This window comes from Mobula birostris, chromosome 4 (genome assembly GCF_030028105.1).
Source record: "Mobula birostris isolate sMobBir1 chromosome 4, sMobBir1.hap1, whole genome shotgun sequence".
NCBI lineage: Eukaryota > Metazoa > Chordata > Chondrichthyes > Myliobatiformes > Myliobatidae > Mobula > Mobula birostris.
The window spans coordinates 205,538,067-205,556,688 of record NC_092373.1 but is presented as its reverse complement, the minus strand read 5'-3'; the positions used below and the strand labels follow the sequence as shown (position 1 = coordinate 205,556,688).

The 18,622-nt window shown below is 46.7% G+C and overlaps 2 protein-coding genes across 2 annotated transcripts in view; one reads left to right on the top strand and one right to left on the bottom strand.

The window, feature by feature from the left end:
- Nucleotides 1–13,916, top strand: part of znf638 (zinc finger protein 638) — a 126,526-nt gene extending 112,610 nt beyond the window's left edge. Inside the window, exons 21-25 of the mRNA XM_072257019.1 lie at nucleotides 5,617–5,809; nucleotides 7,603–7,974; nucleotides 8,637–8,756; nucleotides 9,126–9,247; nucleotides 13,623–13,916. Coding sequence (XP_072113120.1) covers nucleotides 5,617–5,809; nucleotides 7,603–7,974; nucleotides 8,637–8,756; nucleotides 9,126–9,247; nucleotides 13,623–13,691 — 876 coding nt within the window. The 3' untranslated portion in view covers nucleotides 13,692–13,916. The remainder of the gene's footprint in view (nucleotides 1–5,616; nucleotides 5,810–7,602; nucleotides 7,975–8,636; nucleotides 8,757–9,125; nucleotides 9,248–13,622) is intronic.
- A 480-nt stretch (nucleotides 13,917–14,396) lies between these two features.
- The window catches only part of alms1 (ALMS1 centrosome and basal body associated protein), an 86,838-nt gene continuing 82,612 nt past the window's right edge, over nucleotides 14,397–18,622 (bottom strand). Inside the window, exons 18-19 of the mRNA XM_072256806.1 lie at nucleotides 17,246–17,345; nucleotides 14,397–14,516 (exon numbers count right to left, since the gene is read on the bottom strand). Coding sequence (XP_072112907.1) covers nucleotides 14,472–14,516; nucleotides 17,246–17,345 — 145 coding nt within the window. The 3' untranslated portion in view covers nucleotides 14,397–14,471. The remainder of the gene's footprint in view (nucleotides 14,517–17,245; nucleotides 17,346–18,622) is intronic.

Below are 18,622 nucleotides of genomic sequence, written 5' to 3'. Positions count from 1 at the left end.
ACGTGGAAATGACTGCTGGTGCATGCAGGAATGCTGTGATTGGGCAGGGATGGGTAGTGAAGTTCAAAGTTCTGTGGCAAGGTTTATATTTTTTATTTAGAACGCAGCATACAGTTTGAAGACCATAAGGCATAGGAGCAGAATTAAGCCATTTCGCCCATCGAGTCTGCTCCGCCATTCAATCATGGCTGATCCTTTTTTTTTCTCCTCAACCCCATTTCCCTGCCTTCTCCCTGTAACTTTTAATACTATGTCCAGTCAAAAACCTATCAGTCTCTGCCTTAAATACACCCAACCACCTGGCCTCCACAGCTGCATGTGGTAACAAATTCCATAAATTCACCACCCTTTGGCTAAAGAAATTTCTCTGCATCTCTGTTTCGAAAGGGCACCTCTCTATCCTGAGGCTGTGCTCTCTTGTCCTAGACTCTCCCACCATGGGAAACATCCTTTCCACATCTACACTCTTTAGGCCTTTAAACATTCAAAAGGTTTCAATGAGATTCCCTCCTCATCCTTCTGAATTTCAGCAGGTACAGACCCACAGCATCAAACATTCCTTGTATGATAACCCTTGCATTTCTGGAATCATCCTTGAGAACCTCCTCTGGACAAGGATCCTTTTATTCCCACTCACTGCCTCCTACCAATCAGCCAATGCTCTAACCATGTTAGTAACTTTCCTGTAGTACCACGGGCTCTTAACTTGGTAAGCAGCCTCATGTGTGGCACCTTGTCAAAGGCCTTCTGAAAGTCCAAATATACAACATCCACTGCATCCCCCTTATTTATTCTACTTGTAATCTACTCAGGGAATTCCAACAGATTCGTCAGGCAGGATTTTCCCTTAAGGAAACTATGCTGACTTTGTCCTACCTTGTCCTGTGTCACCAAGTACTCCAACACCTCATCCTTAACAATTGATTCTAACATCTTACCAACCACTGAGGTCAGGCTAACTGGTCTATAATTTCCTTTCTGCTGCCTTCCTCCTTTCTTAGAGTGGAGTGACATTTGCAATTTTCCAGTCCTCTGGCACCATGCCAGAGTCTAATGATTTTTGAAAGATCATTTCTAATGCCACCACAATCTCTAACATTACCTCTTTCAAAACTCTAGGGTGCAGTTCATCTGGTCTGGGTGCCTTATGTACCCTTAGGTCTTTCTGCTTTTTGAACACCTTCTCCCATGTAATAATAACTGCACTCACTTCTCTTCCTTCACACACTACAACATCTGGCACATTGCTTGTATCTTCCACAGTGAAGACTGATGCAAAATACTCATTTAGTTCATCTGCCATCATACATACTTGAAAATGCTTTTACTTGAAAACACTGATATCATTTGCCAGCTTGCTTCCACATTTCATCTTTTCCCTTCTAATGATTCTTTTCATTGCTGTCTATTGTTTTTTAAAAACTTCTCAATCCTCTATCTTCCCACTAATTTTTGCTCTTTCGCTTTCACATTAGTTTTGACTTTCCTTGTCAGTCACGGTTGTACTATTTTGCCATTTGAGTATTTCTTCATTTTTGGAATACACATGTCCTGCACCTTCCTCATTTTTCCCAGGAACGCACGTCATTGCTTCTCTGCTGACATCCCTGCCAGCAGCTCCTTCCAGTTTATTTTGACCAAGCCCTCTTTCATACCACTGTAATTTCCCCTACTCCACTGAAATACTGCTACATCAGACTTTACTTTCTCCCTATCATATTTCAAGTTGAACACAATCATATTGTGATCACTGGTTCCTAGGGGTTCTTTTACCTTAAGCTCCCTAATCACCTCTGGCTGATCCCCTAGTAGGCTCAACGATAAACTGCTCTAAAAAGCCATCTCTTGGGCATTCAACAAATTCACTCTCTTGTGATTCATCACCAACCTGATTTTCCCAATCAACCTACATGTCAGCCAGTAGAACGCAAAGGGTTTAAAAAGGCAAGGAATCTTCAACGGTTTTTGATTCGGAACAAGAAGGCAGCCTGTGGCTGATTTTCGGAGCCAAGGCAGTTTTTACTACTTGGGGTAAAAGAGAGGCAAGACTGCGCAGGCGCATGACGTCAGCCAGTAGAGCACGAAAGGTTTAAAAAGAAGACCACCATATCCAGTGGGTTGGAGTGAGCAGCGGAGTGAGAGGCAGCAGAGTGATAGGGCTTTGGCTCAACAGGCTTAGGTGGTAACGGGACGAGGCAAGGTAGTTTTACCTGTGTTATTTGTGGAAAGGAGGAAGTATGTGTGTGAGGCCAGTTTTCTGTGCTCGATGTCAAATGTGGGAGGTACTGGAGTCTCCCAGCCTCCCAGACAGCCATATCTGCACCTGGTGTGTCAAGCTGCAGCTCCTGAGGGACCGAGTTAGGGAATTGGAGATGCAGCTCGATGACCTTCGCCTGGTCAGGGAGAGCGAGGAGGTGATAGAAAGGAGTTATGGGCAGGTGGTCACACCGGTGCCATGGGAGACAGACAAGTGGGTCACAGTCAGGAGGGGGAAGGGGAAGAGTCAGGTCCTAGAGAGTACCCCTGTGGCTGTACCCCTTGACAAGGAGGCATGGGATCCAAGGGGACATTGCTTTGTGGATCCAGAACCAGCTTGCCCACAGAAGGCAAAGAGCGGTTGTAAACAGGTCATATTTTGCATGGAGGGCAGTCACCAGTGGTGTGCCTCAGGGATCTGTTCTGGGACCCCTACTCTTTGTGATTTTTATAAATGACCTGGATGAGGAAGTGGAGGGATGGGTTAGTAAGTTTGCTGATGACACAAAGGTTGGAGGTGTTGAGGATAGTGTGGGGGGCTGTCAGAGGTTACAGCGGGACATTGATAGGATGCAAAACTGGGCAGAGAATTGGCAGATGGAGTTCAACCCAGATTGGTAGGTCAAATATGATGGCAGAATATAGTATTAATGGTAAGACTCTTGGCAGTGTGGAGGATCAGAGTGATCTTGGGTTCCAGCTCCATAGGACGCTCAAAGCAGCTGCACAGGTTGACTCTATGGTTAAGAAGGCATACAGTGTATTGGCCTTCATCAATCGTGGAATTGAATTTAGGAGGCGATTGGTAATGTTGCAGCTATATAGGACCCTGGTCAGACCCCACTTGGAGTACTGTGCTCAGTTCTGGTTGCCTCACTACAGGAAGGATGTGGAAGCCATAGAAAGGGTGCAGAGGGGATTTACAAGGATGTTGCCTGGATTGGGGAGCATGCCTTATGAGAATAGGTTGAGTGAACTCGGCCATTTTTCCTTGGAGCGACGGAGGATGAGAGGTGACCTGATAGAGGTGTATAAGATGATGAGAGGCATTGATCGGGTGGATAGTCAGAGGCTTTTTCCTGGGGCTGAAATGGTTGCCACAAGAGGACACAGGTTTGGGGTGCTGGGGAGTAGGTACAGAGGAGATGTCAGGGATAGTTTTTTTACTCAGAGAGCGGTGAGTGCGTGGAATGGGCTGCCAGCAGCAGTGGTGGAGGCGGACACGATAGGGTCTTTTAAGAGACTTTTGGATAGGTACATGGAGCTTAGAAAAATAGAGGGCTAGGTAAGCCTAGTAATTTCCACGGTAGGGACATGTTTGGCACAACTTTGTGGGCTGAAGGGCCTGCATTGTGCTGTAGGTTTTCTATGTTACTATGTTAAAATCTCCCATGACTATCATAACATTGCCCTTTTGACACACCCTTTTTTATTTCTTGTTGTAATCTGTGGTCCACCTCCCAGCCACTGTTGGGAGGCTGTGTATAACTACCATCAGGGTCCTTTTACCCTTGCAGTTTCTTAACTCAACCCACAGGATTCAACATCTTGCAATCCTATGTCACATCTTTCTACTGATTTGATGCCATTCTTTACCAGCAGAGTCACACCACCCCCTCTGCCTACCTTCCTATCCCTGTGATATAACGTGTAACCTTGGACATTCAGCTCCCAACTATAACCATCCTTCAGCCATGATTCAGTGATGGCCAACAACATCCTACCTGGCAGTCTGTAAAGGTGCAACAAGATCATCCACCTTATTGAGATACAACACTTTGAGTACTGTATTTGCTATCTTTTTTGATTCTGCGTCCTTAGTACACTGATACTCGCCCTACTTGCTGTGACTGCCCTATCACCTACCTGCCCTTCCCGACAGTCCGACTGCACGCTATCTTTACTTTTTTACCACCTGCCCTATCCTGAGTCCCTTTACTCCGATTCCAGTTCCCACTCCCCTGCCAAACTGGTTTTAACCTTGCCAACAGCTCTAACAAACTTGCCTGTGAAAATATTGCTCCCCTCAGGTTTCCCCAGTTGCAGGGAGGATGTGGAAACTATATAAAGAGTGCAGCAGATGTTTACCAGGATGTTGCCTGGTTTCGAGGGCATGTGCGATAATGAGAGGTTGGATGAACTTGGTTATTTTCTGTGGAGCAGCTGAGGGAAGATCTGATAGAGGTTTTAAGATTATGGGAGGTGTAGAAGAGTAAGCACTCATTTTCTGAAGGTTGTAATGTCTAATATCAGAGGGCATGCATTTGTGGTGAAAGGGGGTAGTTGAAAGGAGATGTGAGGGGCAAGTTTTTTTTATACAGACTAGTGGTGCTGCCTGGGGTGGTGGCGGAAGCAGATAAATTAGAGACTGTGAAGGGGCACATGAATGTGAGGAAAATGGAGAGATACCGACCTCGTGTGGGCAAAAGGGATTAGTTTAGTTGACCATTTGATTACTAATCTAATTGGTTCAGCCCAACACTGTGGGCTGAAGGGCCTGTTCCTATGTTGTACTGTTCGATGTAATAGACATCACACCTAACAAGCTTGTGTTACGCAGTTATATCCGTGTGACCAATTAACATGCTAACAAAGGCAGCTGAGTGAGTACTGTAGTGTACGAGTGAGTGGGAGACTGGGAATGGTTTATTTCAAATGGGAGCTGGAGCTGCTCTGTGGATTAACGATGGGTGGTTGTCGATGGTGGGATAGGTCATGGAGGAGTACAGCACTGAAACAGGCCCCTTCAGCCCATCTAGTCCCATGCCGAAATCATTTAAACTGCCTACTCCCATCGACCTGCACCACCACCATAGCCCTCCACATCCCTACTGACCATGTACACCTATCCAGCCTTCTCTTAAATGTTGAAATTGAGCTCTCACATGCACCACTTGTGATGGCAGCGCATTCCACACTCCCACGGCCCTCTGAGTGAAGACATTTCCCCTCATGTTCCCCTTAAAGTTCTCACTTTTAACCCTTAAGGCATGAACTCTGGTTGTAGTCCCACCCAAAGGTAGGGCGTTGAGGAATGTGGTAGAACAAAGGGATCTGGGAATACAGGTCCATAATTCATTTAAAGTAGCGTCGCAGGTAGGTAAGGTCGTAAAGATATCTTTTGGCATGTTGGCCTTAATCAATTTATTGAGTACAGGAGATGGGATGTTATGTTGAAGTTCTTTAAGGTGAAGAAAGTTATAAAATGCTGTTTAATGACTCTGGGTCTGCAGCTGATTTGCAAGAGCCCCTGTGATTCTCTTTTGCCGAACGATTCTTTGCTTTCCAGCTGCTTGAGATTGGAGTTTTGTGCTTGCTGTTTCAGAAAGATTAATAAGTGTTTTCTTCCCCTTTGCCAAGGAACAGGAGGTCTTCCCCTTTAACCTGGATGAGTTTGTGACTGTGGATGAAGTGGGGGAGGAGGAAGACCTCGCTGGAGATCAGATCCCTGAAAATGAATCTGAAACCAACACCCAAACATCGGAAAGTACTGAGCTCAAACTGGTGGGAGCAGAAGCCACCGAGGAAGTCCCCAACGCAAAGCCAGCTGCAGGTAAACCCACTGCCTAGGGTTGGCAACCTCTTCAGGCCCAGGAATCCAAACCAGATACGGGCTCCCAGCCACCTGACACCCTCTCTTCTCAGGACCATTCCAGCCTCTAATGTGTTCATAACCAGGCTCCGGCCAGAGAATTCCTAATCCCACCACCTTGGAGTGAACGCGTCTCTTTCATCTTCATTCTGTGTAGTCAGACATTGAACCGTTAGGGGATTATGTGCCCGCCCCTCTCCGCAGTGGGGATTTATAAGGCATTAGTCAGACTGCACTTGGAGTATTACAAGTAGTTTTGGGCCACTTATCTAAGAAAGGATTTTCAGGTATTGGAGAGGGTCCAGAGGAGGTTCCTGAAAATGATCCTTGGAATGAAGGGGTGTTTGATGGCTCTTGGGCCTGTACCCACTGGAGATTAGAAGAATGAGCAGGGAAATCTCATTGTAACCTATCAAATATTGAAAGGCCTAGATCGAGTAGAAGTAGAGAGGGTGTTTCCTATAGTGGGTGAGTCCAGTACCAGGTTAGAGTAGGAACACCTTATATTCCATCTGGGTAGCCTCCAACTTGATGGAATGAACATTTATGTCTTGAACTTCTGGTAATACCCAACCCCCATTCCTATTTCCCTCTTTCACCTGCCCTCTGGTGTTCCTCCCCCTTTTCTTTCTTCCATGGCTTTCTGTCCTCTCCTATTAGATTCCCCTTTCTCCAGCCCTGTATGTTTTTCAAACAATTATCCTCCCAGCTCTTTACTCACCCCTCCCCCTCCCAGTTTCACTTATCACCTTGTGTTTCTTCTTCCAACTTCCTACTCTGCCCCCTCATCTTTTTTCTCCAGTCCCGATAAAGGGTCTCGGCCCAAAATGTCAACTGTACTCTTTTCCATAGATGCTGCCTGGCCTGCTGAGTTTCTCCAGCATTTTGTGTGTGTTGCTTGGATCTCCAGCATTGGCAGGTTTTCTCTTGTTTGAAATTCTGTTCTCATGTCTTATGGTGGGGAGCTTGAATGATGGATTTTGTTTTGAAGCAGCACCTCCTCTAGACATTACCAATGGTGGGAAGGATGTCCCCATGAGATATTGGGTACATAAGAAGTTGGCTGTTGTGGGGTGTGTATGCAACAATTGATGTTTTCAACAAGGGTTGGTACAGATGGAGAAATAAGGGGTTGTGGTTAGATACGAAAGAGAACCATCTGAGCATGTAATCATAAGCCACTGCTGGTTGGACTGAATTGTGGAAAGATGGCTGGTCACCATTTCAAAAGCTGGGTATTTGCAAAAGACAGACATCTCATTCTCTAGCAGGATTTTCAGCTGATCAGAGAGATGGAAAGAATGGCGTGGGGTGAGGGTAGGCAAGGGTTTGCTTTAGATGGAAGATTCGGGTGGAAAGCTGGGATTGTGCTGAGATTTACAGTGGGTACAGTGCTGGAGATAGCCCACATACAGAAGCTCAATCAGGGCGGTGTCAGTCACATCAGAAATGTCTTCACTCTGAGAGTGAAATAGAACAGTGGTCCTTCAGCCCATCATGGTGCAGACCATGGTCATCTGCATATTTCCTACAGTTGTGTTGAAGTCTGAGGAATGTGGCCTTGACCTTGGAAGAGCAGGGGCAAGGGATTGTTTGACCCACTTGTATTAATGGGCATGACTTTGTCTGTGATTCCATGTCACCCACAGAGAGTAGTGGATACATCTTGTAATGTCCATGAATAAACTATAGGAAGAGCAGAAGGAATCGCGCCAGTTGTGACAAATGTCTGAGATTTGTTCCCATTTCCACAGCAACTGAACAGGTCGAGGCAATGGAGACCACAGAAGTGACATCGAAACCTGAGGCCCCAGCCCAGCTGGAACCCCAGCCCGAGGCCAAGGCAGCAGCAGATGAGCAGCCAATGGAGACAGAGACAACGCCAGAGAAAGCAGCGGAGGCTCCCGCAGCAGAACCAAGCAAAGCCCCTCTCCCAGACACCAGACCAGAGGCCGCGGCGCCCCCAGTCACAGAAACCACAATTGCCCAGAGGGGGACTGCGTCCCCAGCGTCTGCAGGTGGTGAACCTGCCCACAGTGCAGCGGCACCTCCACCCAGTAACCTTTCGCCTGTCCCTGCCTCTTCTGGAGGCGATGCCACGAATGCGGGCCAGGAGCAGCGAACAGGTGAGCACTGGCTGGCAGGTTAGCAACCACCTCCCTGTCCTGTGGTCTGAATGCCTTCATCAGCAGGAACTCTATAGGCAGGGAATAGTTACACAAAGAAGGGGGAACTGTACAAGTTCATGAGAGAGAGAAGGATGTGCCATAATTTTCCAAACATAGACACATGAGTAGGCCATTTGACGCTTAGAATCATAGAGCCCTACAGCACAGAAATGGACCCTCTGGCCCATCTAGTCCATACCAAACTGCTATTCTGCCTCGTGCCATCGACCTGCACTGGACTGTTTACCCTGTGGGTGAGACTACATGTTGAGCCGTGAAGATGAAATCAGGCTTACCAGTTTGTCTTGTGCCATTGCAGAGGATGGTTACTGGTTGTCCAGGTGGAGTCCAGACCAGATCTCCTCGGTGAGCCAGTTTCCTGTTACTTGTCTCGACACTGGCCCCTTTTTTCAGATTTGTTATTTTGTTCAGCCGGTTTGGACAGAACCAGGCAGGTTACAGTGACATTCAGCAGGGATGGAATAAATATGTGGGGAGCTGGAGAGCCGCAACAAGCACACTGGGCAGAATGGCCTTCCCTATGTAACTGTTCTGAAAATCCCCAACCTGCATGTCAGGTTTGAAAGCTGTTTCTCCCCTAATGCATTCTGTTTTACCAGAACCCAAGTTGAAGAGAGAGTCTCCACCTGAGGTGGAACCCGCTGTAAAGAGGATCAGGTTGGCTGGTACAAATCTCACTGAACTGAAGATGCCTCCGTACAAGCCCAACAGCCCTGTCGGTGAGTGCACCAAGGTAGTGCAAAGACTGAAGCTGATGCTTAGAGTGACGGTGTGCGCATCACTTATAAAACAAGAGTGTTCTCTGTTCAGACTGACCCACCAACACCCTGCCTTCTCTTCCCTGACGTCTCAACACCTCCTCCTAGCCCCACGACGTCACGGTTGACTCTTGAAGTGGAAAAGGGTTCAGTGGGCAGTGTGGTGGGCGGATGGGTCTGGGTCCATGTTGGAAGGCATGACAACATAGTGGGGCGGTAGACAATTGTGGAGTGCAAGGTGGTTGTGGGGTTAGCAGGACCCATCAGGCACCCTGGAACCAAAGATCAGCCGATGGACAGGGTTAATTACTTCCTGTTGTGTGTCCGCAGGTGTTGAATTTGTTGTCCCAAAGACTGGTTACTTCTGTCAGATATGTTCCCTGTTTTACACAAATGAAGACACTGCCAAGGTGACCCACTGCAGCACGATGCTGCACTACAAGAACATGGAGGTAAGGAGTCACCAGGGTGTGGGCAGGGATATCAGAGGTAGGTTCTTTACACAGAGAGTGGTGATGGAGCAGATAAGAATTTCCTAAATAAGCACCTGCAGGATAGAAAATGGAAGTCTACAACGCCTGTAAAAAGTATTCACACCCCCCTCTCCCCCTTCCTCCACCATCAACTCTGCTCTCAGATGCATCTCCCCCATTTCATGCACATCTGCTCTTACCCCATCCTCCTGCCACCCCACTAGGGATAGGGTTCCCCTTGTCCTCTCCTACCATCCCACCAGCCTCCGGCTCCAACATATTATTCTCCGTAACTTCCGTCACCTCCAACGGGATCCCACCACTAAGCACATCTTTTCCTCCCTCCCCCCCCCCGGCTTTCTACAGGGATCGCTCCCTACGCGACTGCCTTGTCCATTCCTCCCCCCCATCCCTCCCCACTGATCTCCTTCCTGGCATTTATCCTTGTAAGCGGAACAGGTGCTACACTTGCCCTTACACTTCCTCCCTTACCACCATTCAGGGCCCAGACAGTCCTTCCAGGTGTAGGCGACACTTCACCTGTGAGTCGGCTGGGGTGATATACTGCGTCCGGTGCTCCCGATGTGGCCTTCTATATATTGGAGAGACCCGACGCAGACTGTGAGATTGTTTCACTGAACACCTACACTCTGTCTGCCAGAGAAAGCAGGATCTCCCAGTGGCCACACATTTTAATTCCACATCCCATTCCCATTCTGACATGTCTATCCACGGCCTCCTCTACTGTAAAGATGAAGCCACACTCAGGTTGGAGGAACAACACCTTATATTCCGTCTGGGTAGCCTCCAACCTGATGGCATGAACATCGACTTCTCTAACTTCCGCTAGGCCCCACCTCCCCCTCGTACCCCATCCATTATTTATTTATATACACACATTCTTTCTCTCTCTCTGTCCCTCTCACTATACCCCTTGCCCATCCTCTGGGGTTCCCCCCCCCCCCCCCCGGACCTCCTGTCCCATGATCCTCTCGTATCCCCTTTTGCCAATCACCTGTCCAGCTCTTGGCTTCATCCCTCCCCCTCCTGTCATTTTGGATCTCCCCCTCCCCCTCCAACTTTCAAATCCCTTACTCACTCTTCCTTCAGTTAGTCCTGACGAAGGGTCTCAGCCTGAAACGTCGACTGTACCTCTTCCTAGAGATGCTGCCTGGCCTGCTGCGTTCACCAGCAACTTTCACGTGTGTTGCTGTCAAGATCTGTTTTCACTTTGACATGAAAATGTGATCAAAATCAATTACAAATATTAAATACAATATAATTGTGTAAGTATTCACCCCCTTTAATATGACGCACCATCACTGGTGCAGCCATTTGGTTTTAGAAGTCACATAATTAGTTAAATGGAGATTTGTTTTTGGAGACCTGTGTGCAGTCAAGGAGTTTCAGTTGATTGTAGTAAAAGTACACCTGTGTCCAGAAGGTCCAGCTGCTGGTGAGTCACTACACAATGAAGACAAAAGAACACTCCAAGCAACTCCACAAAACCGTTGTTGAAAAGCATTGTTAGGAAATGGATAAAAGAAAATTTCAAAGTCACTGAATATCCCTTGGTGTATAGTTAAGTCAATCATCAAGAAATGGAAAGAATTTGGCACAACTGTAAATCTGCCTAGAGTAGGCCATCCTCAAAAACTGAGTGACGGTGTAAGAAGAAGACTAGTGAGGGAGACCACCAAGAGACCTGTGACAACTGGGGAGGAGTTACAAGCTTCAGTGGCTGAGATAAGAGAGTGACAAAGAGAAAGCCACTGCTGGGGGGGGGAAAAAACTCAAGAAATCTCGGCTAGAGTTTGCCAGTAGGCATATGGGATACTCTGAAGTCAGCTGGAAGGTTCTGTGATCTGATGAAACCAAAATTGAGCTTTTTGGCCATCAGACTAAATGCTATGTCCCCTATGATACGTCCCCAGGGCCGGATGTGATATACTCTAGGTTGCTGTGGGAAGTGAGAGAAGAGATCGCTGGAGCAGTAGCTATGATCTTTGAATCCTCTTTGGCTGCAGGGGAGGTGCTGGAGGATTAGAGAATGGCAAATGTTTAAAAAAGGTAATAGCGAGAATCCTGGGACCTATAGACCAATGAGTCTTACGTCGGTGGTCTGCAAACTATTGGAAAGGATTCTTAAGGATAGGATCTATGAGCACTTGGAGAAGTTCAGTCTACTCAAGGATAGTCAACATGGCTTTGTGAAGGGAAAGTCGTGCCTCACGAGCCTAATTGAGTTTTTTGAAGAGGTAAGAAAAGAAATTGATGCGGGTACGGCGGTAGATGTGGTCTACATGGATTTTAGCAAGGCATTTGACAAGGTCCCCCACGAGAGACTCATCCAGAAAGTCAAGAGGCATAGGATCAGTGGAACCTTCACTGTTTGAATAAAAAAATTGGCTTAAAGGAAGAAAGCAGAGGGTAGTAGTGGAAGGAAAGTATTCTGCCTGGAGGTCGGTGACTAGTGGAGTGCCACAAGGATCTGTCCTGGGACCCCTGCTCTTTGTGATTTTTATAAATGACCTGGATGAAGAGGCAGAAGGATGGGTGAGGAAGTTTGCGGATGACGCGAAGATTGGAGGAGTTGTGGATGGAGCTGTAGGTTGTCAAAGGTTACAAGAGGATATAGACAGGATGCAAAGTTGGGCAGAAAAGTGGCAGATGGACTTCAATGTGAGGTGATACATTTTGGAAGGACAAACCAGAAGGCTGAGTACAGGGTTAATGGTCGGTTACTTAAGAGTGTGGATGAACAGAGGGGCCATGGGGTCCAAATCCATACATCCCTCAAGGTCGCTGCACAGGTTGATAGGGTAGTTAAGAAGGCCTCTGGGATGCTAGACTTCATTAATAGGGGGACTGAGTTCAAGAGTAGAGAGGTCATGTTGCAACTCTACAAATCTCTGGTGAGACCACACATAAGAGAATTGTGCTCAATTCCGGTCACCTCATTATAGGAAGGATGTGGAAGCTATGAAGAGAGTGCAGAGATTTGCCTGGATTGGAAAACAAGTCTTATGAGGCAAGGTTAGCAGAGCTGGGACTTTTCCCTTTGGAGCGTAGAAGGATGAGAAGGGACTTGATAGAGGTCTACAAGATTGAGAGGCATAGATAGGGTGGATAGCCAGTACCCGTTTCCCAGGGCATGAATAGCAAACACCAGAGGGCATATGTACAAAGTTAAAGGAGGGAAGTTTAGGGGAGACATCAGGGGTAAGTTTTTTTTTTACATAGAGGGTTGTGGGTGCCTGGAATGACTTGCCAGGGATGGTGGTGGAGGCTAAAACATTATAACCATATAACAATTACAGCACAGAAACAGGCCATCTCGGCCCTTCTAGTCCATTGCATTAGGGGTATTTAAGAGCCTCTTGGACAAGCACATGGATGAAAGAAAAATAGAGGGTTAGGGGGTAGTGTGGGTTTAGTACTTTTTATTTAAGGAATATATGGGTTGGCACAAAATCAAGGGCCGAAGGGCCTGTACTGTGCTGTAGTATTCTCGTGTCTAGTATATTTGGCATAAGCCAAACATCGCACATCATCAAAAACACACCATCCCTACCGTGAAGCATGGTGTTGGCTGCATCATGCTGTGGGGATGCTTCATTGCCTAGAAGGCAGAGGGTAAAATGAATGCAGCAAAATGTAGGGAAATCCTAGAGGAAAACGTGATGCAGTCTGCAAGAGAACTGCGACGTGAGAGAAGATCTGCTTTCCAGCAGGTCTATGACCCCAAGCATAAAACCAAAGCTACACAGGAATGACGTAAAAAAACAAGAAATTTAATATCCTGGGATGGCTAGGTCAGCATTTAGACCAATTGAGAATTTGTGGCTGGACTTGAAAAGGACCGTTCACTTGTCATCCCCATGGAATCTGACAGAGCTTGAGCAGTTTTGTAAAGAAGAATGGGGAAAAGTTGGTGTCCAGATGTGCAAAGCTGATAGAGACCTGTCCACAGACTCAAGGCTGTAATTGCTGCCAAAGGTGCATCTACTAAATACTGACTTGAAGCTGGTAACTACTTATGCAATCAGTTATTTTGTGTTTTATATTTGTAATTAATTTAGATCACTTTGTAGAGATCCGTTTTCACTTTGACTTAAAAGTTTTTTTTATTGATCAGTGTCAAACCAAGCCAAATTAAATCCACAGTGATTCAATGTTGTAAAACATGAAAACTTCCGGGGGGTGGGGGAGATACTAATTATAGGCACTATATGTGGGAGGGAAAGGTTAGATTGATCATGGATTAAGTTAAAAGTGTCAGCACAACATAGTACAGGCCATTCAGTCAGCAGTGTTCTAAAGATACTGGAATGACAAATTTGTTATTTTGCAGAAATACGTGAACCAGCGGAAAGACGAGATTCAGAGACAGCAGGAACGTGTGCCGAAACAGGAAAAGTGACTTCAGTCACTCCCTACAGAGTATATTTTGGGTCCAAGTGTTTCTCTCCACCCCCCAGCCCCCTGCTCTCAGTTTACCGAGACCATTACAACAGTGTACAAATGATCTTTCCACTGTAATGATGATGGATTCTGGGTTTTTTTTGCGTTATATTGTGTCTTGTGTTTTTATGGAAATTGTAACAACTGGCGATTCTGTTACTCAATTAAAATTATGTTCTACAGATGCTGTATCTTTAAACTTGTGCTGACATCTTACTGCATACAGACCTGACCCAGGATGCTTGAGAGAATGTTTCTATCCATAATAATTGGATTATTTTTTACACATTAGAAATCCTAAGGCTGTATCTGTGGGGTGTTCTTGTTAGAAGTGGACAGTTTTACTACCCTGAGGATGTTGGGCAGGCACAGGGAGAATACGACCTGTACAGTTAGCAGCAGCCTTTGTAATCAGTGCTGCAGGAAGCCATGTCCCAAAGGCACCAGCAAAACCCTGCTGGGGCACTGCTTTCTACTCCAAGGAAAAAGAATCTCAGGCAGCTGAGTTCTGGTCCAGGGTCAGAAACAGACCTCGGGGGGGGGGGGGGGGAGAGGAGGAGTGTTTGTGTCCCTAGTGTTAGCTCATATAGTAACCTCATGTTCAATGAGTGTGTGTGCTCTGCTCTTGTAGAGTGAAATTAAAACAAGGGAGTATTTTTATTTAACTAAAGATTTATTTACATTATAGAAAATGGCAGAGAGGAGAAAGTCCAGACATCATGCGCGAATTGCTGAGCAATCACTGCCACGAGACCTTCTTGCCCAAAACACGATTGGTGATTTTCTGGGGGTGGGGAAAGAGAGAGAGAGAGCTTAAGAAATAGGAGCAGAATTAGGCCATTCAATCTATCAAGTTTGTTCCATCATTTCATCATAGCTGATCCATTCTCCTGCCTTTTCTCCATAACCTTTCACACCTGGACTAACCAAGAACCTAGCAACCTCCATTTTAAGTATACCCAATGGCTTGACCTCCACATTGTCTTAGTAACAAATTCAACACCCTCTGGCTAAAGAGACACCCTTCTATGCTGAGACTGTGACCTTTGCTCCTAGATCCCCCCACCATAGGAAATAATCTTCTCTATGTCCACCCTCAGTCTTTAAATATTCAATAGGTTTCAATGAGCCACCCCCCCCCCCATGCTTCTGAACTCCAGTGAGCACAGGCCCAGAGCCATTAGACACTCTTCATACATAAGAAATAGGAGCAGGAGTAGGCCATCCAACTCACTGAGCCTGCTCTGCCATTCAATAAGATAAGATCATGGCTGATCTGTCTGTAAAGTCAGCTCCATCTACCTACCTTTTCCCCATAACCCTTAATTTCCCTTACTATGTAAGAAGAGAATTCCACAGATTCATCACTCTCTGGGAAAAAGTTTCTCCTCATCTCCATCCTAAATCTTCTCCCCTGAATCTTGAGGCAATGTCCCCAGTTCCAGTCTCACCTACCAATGGAAACAACTTTCCTACTTCTAATCTATCCCTTTCAAAATTTTGTATGTTTCTATAAGATCCCTTCTCATTCTTCTGAATTCCAGAGAGTATAGTCCCAGGCAACTCAATCTCTCCTCATAGGTTAACCACTTCATCCCTGGAATCAACCTGGTGAACCTCCTCTGCACTGCCTCCAAAGCCAGTATATCCTTCAAGTATGGAGACCAGAACAGCACACAGTACTCCAGGTGCAGCCTCACCAGTACCCTGTATAGTTGCAGCATGACCTCCCTGCTCTTAAATTCAATCCTTCTAGCAATGAAGGCCAACATTCCGTTTGCCTTCTTAATAACCTGTTGTACCTGCAAGCCAACTTTTTGCAATTCATGAACAACCACTCCCGAGTCCCTCTGCACAACAGCATGCTGCAATATTTCGCCATTTCATGAGCAAATTTTGCTACCCTACACTCAGTCCCCTCTTCCAAATCATCAATGTAAATGGTAAACAGCTGCGGGCCCAGCACCGACCCCTGCGGCACCCCACTGACTGCCAACCGGAGAAACACCCATTTATACCAACTCTCTGCCTTCTATCGGTTAACCAATCCACTATCCACCAAAACACTTCCTCCAACTCCATGCATGGCTTACTTATAAGCCTCTTGTGCGGCACCTTATCGAACATCTGGAAATCCAAGTATACGACATCCATCTGTTCCCCTCTATCCACTGCACTCATTATGGCCTCCAGTAAGTTTGTCAAACAGGACTTGCCCTTTCTGAATCTATTTTTCATTCCCAGGATCATTCTTGTGAACTTCCTTTGGACCCTCTCCAATGCCATAAGATCCTTTCTTAGATAAGGGGCTCACAATATTCCAAATGTCTGACCTGTGCCTCAGAGCCTCAGTATTACATCCTTGCCTTCCTCACCACAGACAGATGTTGGGCAAGGTAACATATGGTGGGGGTTTGCTGCTGAAATCATCCTTCGGGTCTCTGTTTGTCTCATCTGCCCAACCACTGGTGCTAATGAGGTTACACTGCATTCAGACCACAGTGTCGGTATAGGCAGTCACCATGTGTGAATCTGCTTAATACCCATTCTCATCAATTCCAACCAGAATCTACCAGTCACCAGCTTGTTGGGAGTAATTTACAGCAACTAGTTAACCTACCAACCTGGTCACAGAGAGGCCATGCAAAGAAACAGAGCATTTGTCCCATCTATTCTCTCCCTCATTCCACTGACCTATACCCTTCCCATCTATGTCTCTCTGTCTCCAATCTTCTCTTGAATGTTACAAATGAAACCGCACCAGTGGCAGGCCAGTCCACGCTCCTGTACTCAATGCTCAGGATTTATGAAAGCCAGTAGCTCTCTTTATGACCCTACCTGTCACCATTTTTAAGGAATTATGGATCTGCATTCCAAGGTTCCTCTGTTGTTCCGCAATCCTTAGCACCCTCTTCACCGTGTAAGACCTGGTTGGTTCTTCCAAAGTGCAACATTACACTTGGCCACATGAAATTCCAGCTGATCCAGATGATAGTCTTCCTCACTGTCCACTAAGCCACCAATCTCAGTGGCATTCACAAATTTGCTGATCCAGTTCACAATACCCCCCAAGTGAAGTATGACCAATGCCTTATAAAGCCTCAGTATTACATCCTTGCTGTAATATTTCAGTCTTCTCAAAATAAAAACCTTATCTATCCAAATATCCTTTCCCTCAGAATACCTTCCAATAACTTGCTCACAACTGACTTCAGGCTTGCTGTGTATAATTTCCTGGCACAGTCTTTGTGCCTTTCTTAGACAAGGGTGAAGTGCTGGGTGACAGCTAATATTCCGTTGTTTAAGGATGGTTTATATATCTCTATGAGGGCCCTTGCAATTGCTGTACTAGCATTGCACAAGATCCAGGACAACAGCTGGGTCAGGCCCTGAGGATTTACCTCAATTTTCAGGGGTCCGCTGCCTGTACCCCACACAGTGCTGGAGGTGGGTGGAATGGTTAAGCAGCAGACCATTCTTGTGCAGGGCTGAGCTGTGTCTCTGGGGACCCACCTGTTTATAGAGCTGAGCTTTCAGGCGGTTAGCCTGATACTCTGTTTTCCGTTTTTCTTCTTCTCTCTTCCTGAGCACTTCGGGAAGCTGCTCATACAGTCTGCAACAAACCAGAGACAGGCTTCAGTGGCCAGCTTGTGCACCCCACAGGCTGTCTAGTGCTTGGTCTGAGGGCAGGAAGAGGGGGCACGGTTCTCACAACTAGCAGTCAGTACCAGAACTGGTCAGCAATGCCCTGAAACTTGCACTGAATATGAGCTGCAGCAGCTGAAACGCATGGTCAGTCAGTGTCAGTGGACAGAGAGGTAGACACAGTAACTCAGATGCTGTCTGACCCAAGGTTTGAGCAGCAGCATCTCATATTCTGTCTAGGTAACCTCCAGACTGATGGCATTAACAGATTTCTCCAGCTTTTGGTAATATTTCCCCTCCTCTTTCAATTCCCCACTCTGGCCCCTGACTTCTCACCTCCCCTGGAGCACCCCGCCCCCTCCTCTCCTATGAGATTTCCTCCTCCTCCACTTCTTTGCCTTTTTCACCTATCACTTCCCAGTTTCTAGTTTAAAAAGAGTGCTTTGCAAGCATTGGGCCATTGCAGAGGCCCTATCAGCGGCAGGAGCAGGGCACTGTAAACTAAATAAAAGTACAGAATGAACAAGCGGGACGGCCATTATCTGGATTAGGCCAGTGGCGAGAGTAGAAGCGTCAGGCGGCAGCTCCTTGAAGACCGTTTTCAGGATCTGGAACAGCAGCTGGCTGATCTTTGGCTTGTACGGGAGAGTGAGGAGATAACTAATAAAAGTTACAGGGAGGTAGTCACCCCGAAGTTGCAGAAGGCGAGTAGCTGGGTGACTGTCAGGAGAAATGGAAATGTGAATAGGTAGTTAGTGCAGAGCACCCCTGTGGCCATTCCCCTCAAAAATAAGTATACCGCTTTGGATACTTTTGTAGGGGATGGGCTCCTGGGGGAATGCTACAGCGAACAGGTTACAGGCAATGAACATGGGTCTGTGCTAGAGGAGGGAAACAGAGAGAAAAAGGGAGCAGTAGTGATGGGGGACTCAATAGTCAGGGGACAGACAGGAGATTCTGTGGACGTGAACGGGATGCCCGGGTTGTACGTTGCCTCCCAGGTCCCAGGGTCAGGGACGTCTTGGATCGTGTCCACAGCATTTTGGAGGGGGAAGGGGAGCAGCCAGATGTCTTGGTACATACTGGCACCAATGACATAGGAAGGAAAAGCAGAGGTTCTCAAAAGAGAATTTAGAGAGCTAGGCAGAAAGCTGAGAAGCAGGATCTGCAAGATAGTAATTTCTGGATTGCTGCCTGTGCCACGCACCAGTGAGGGTAGAAACAGGATGATTTTGCAGATTAATG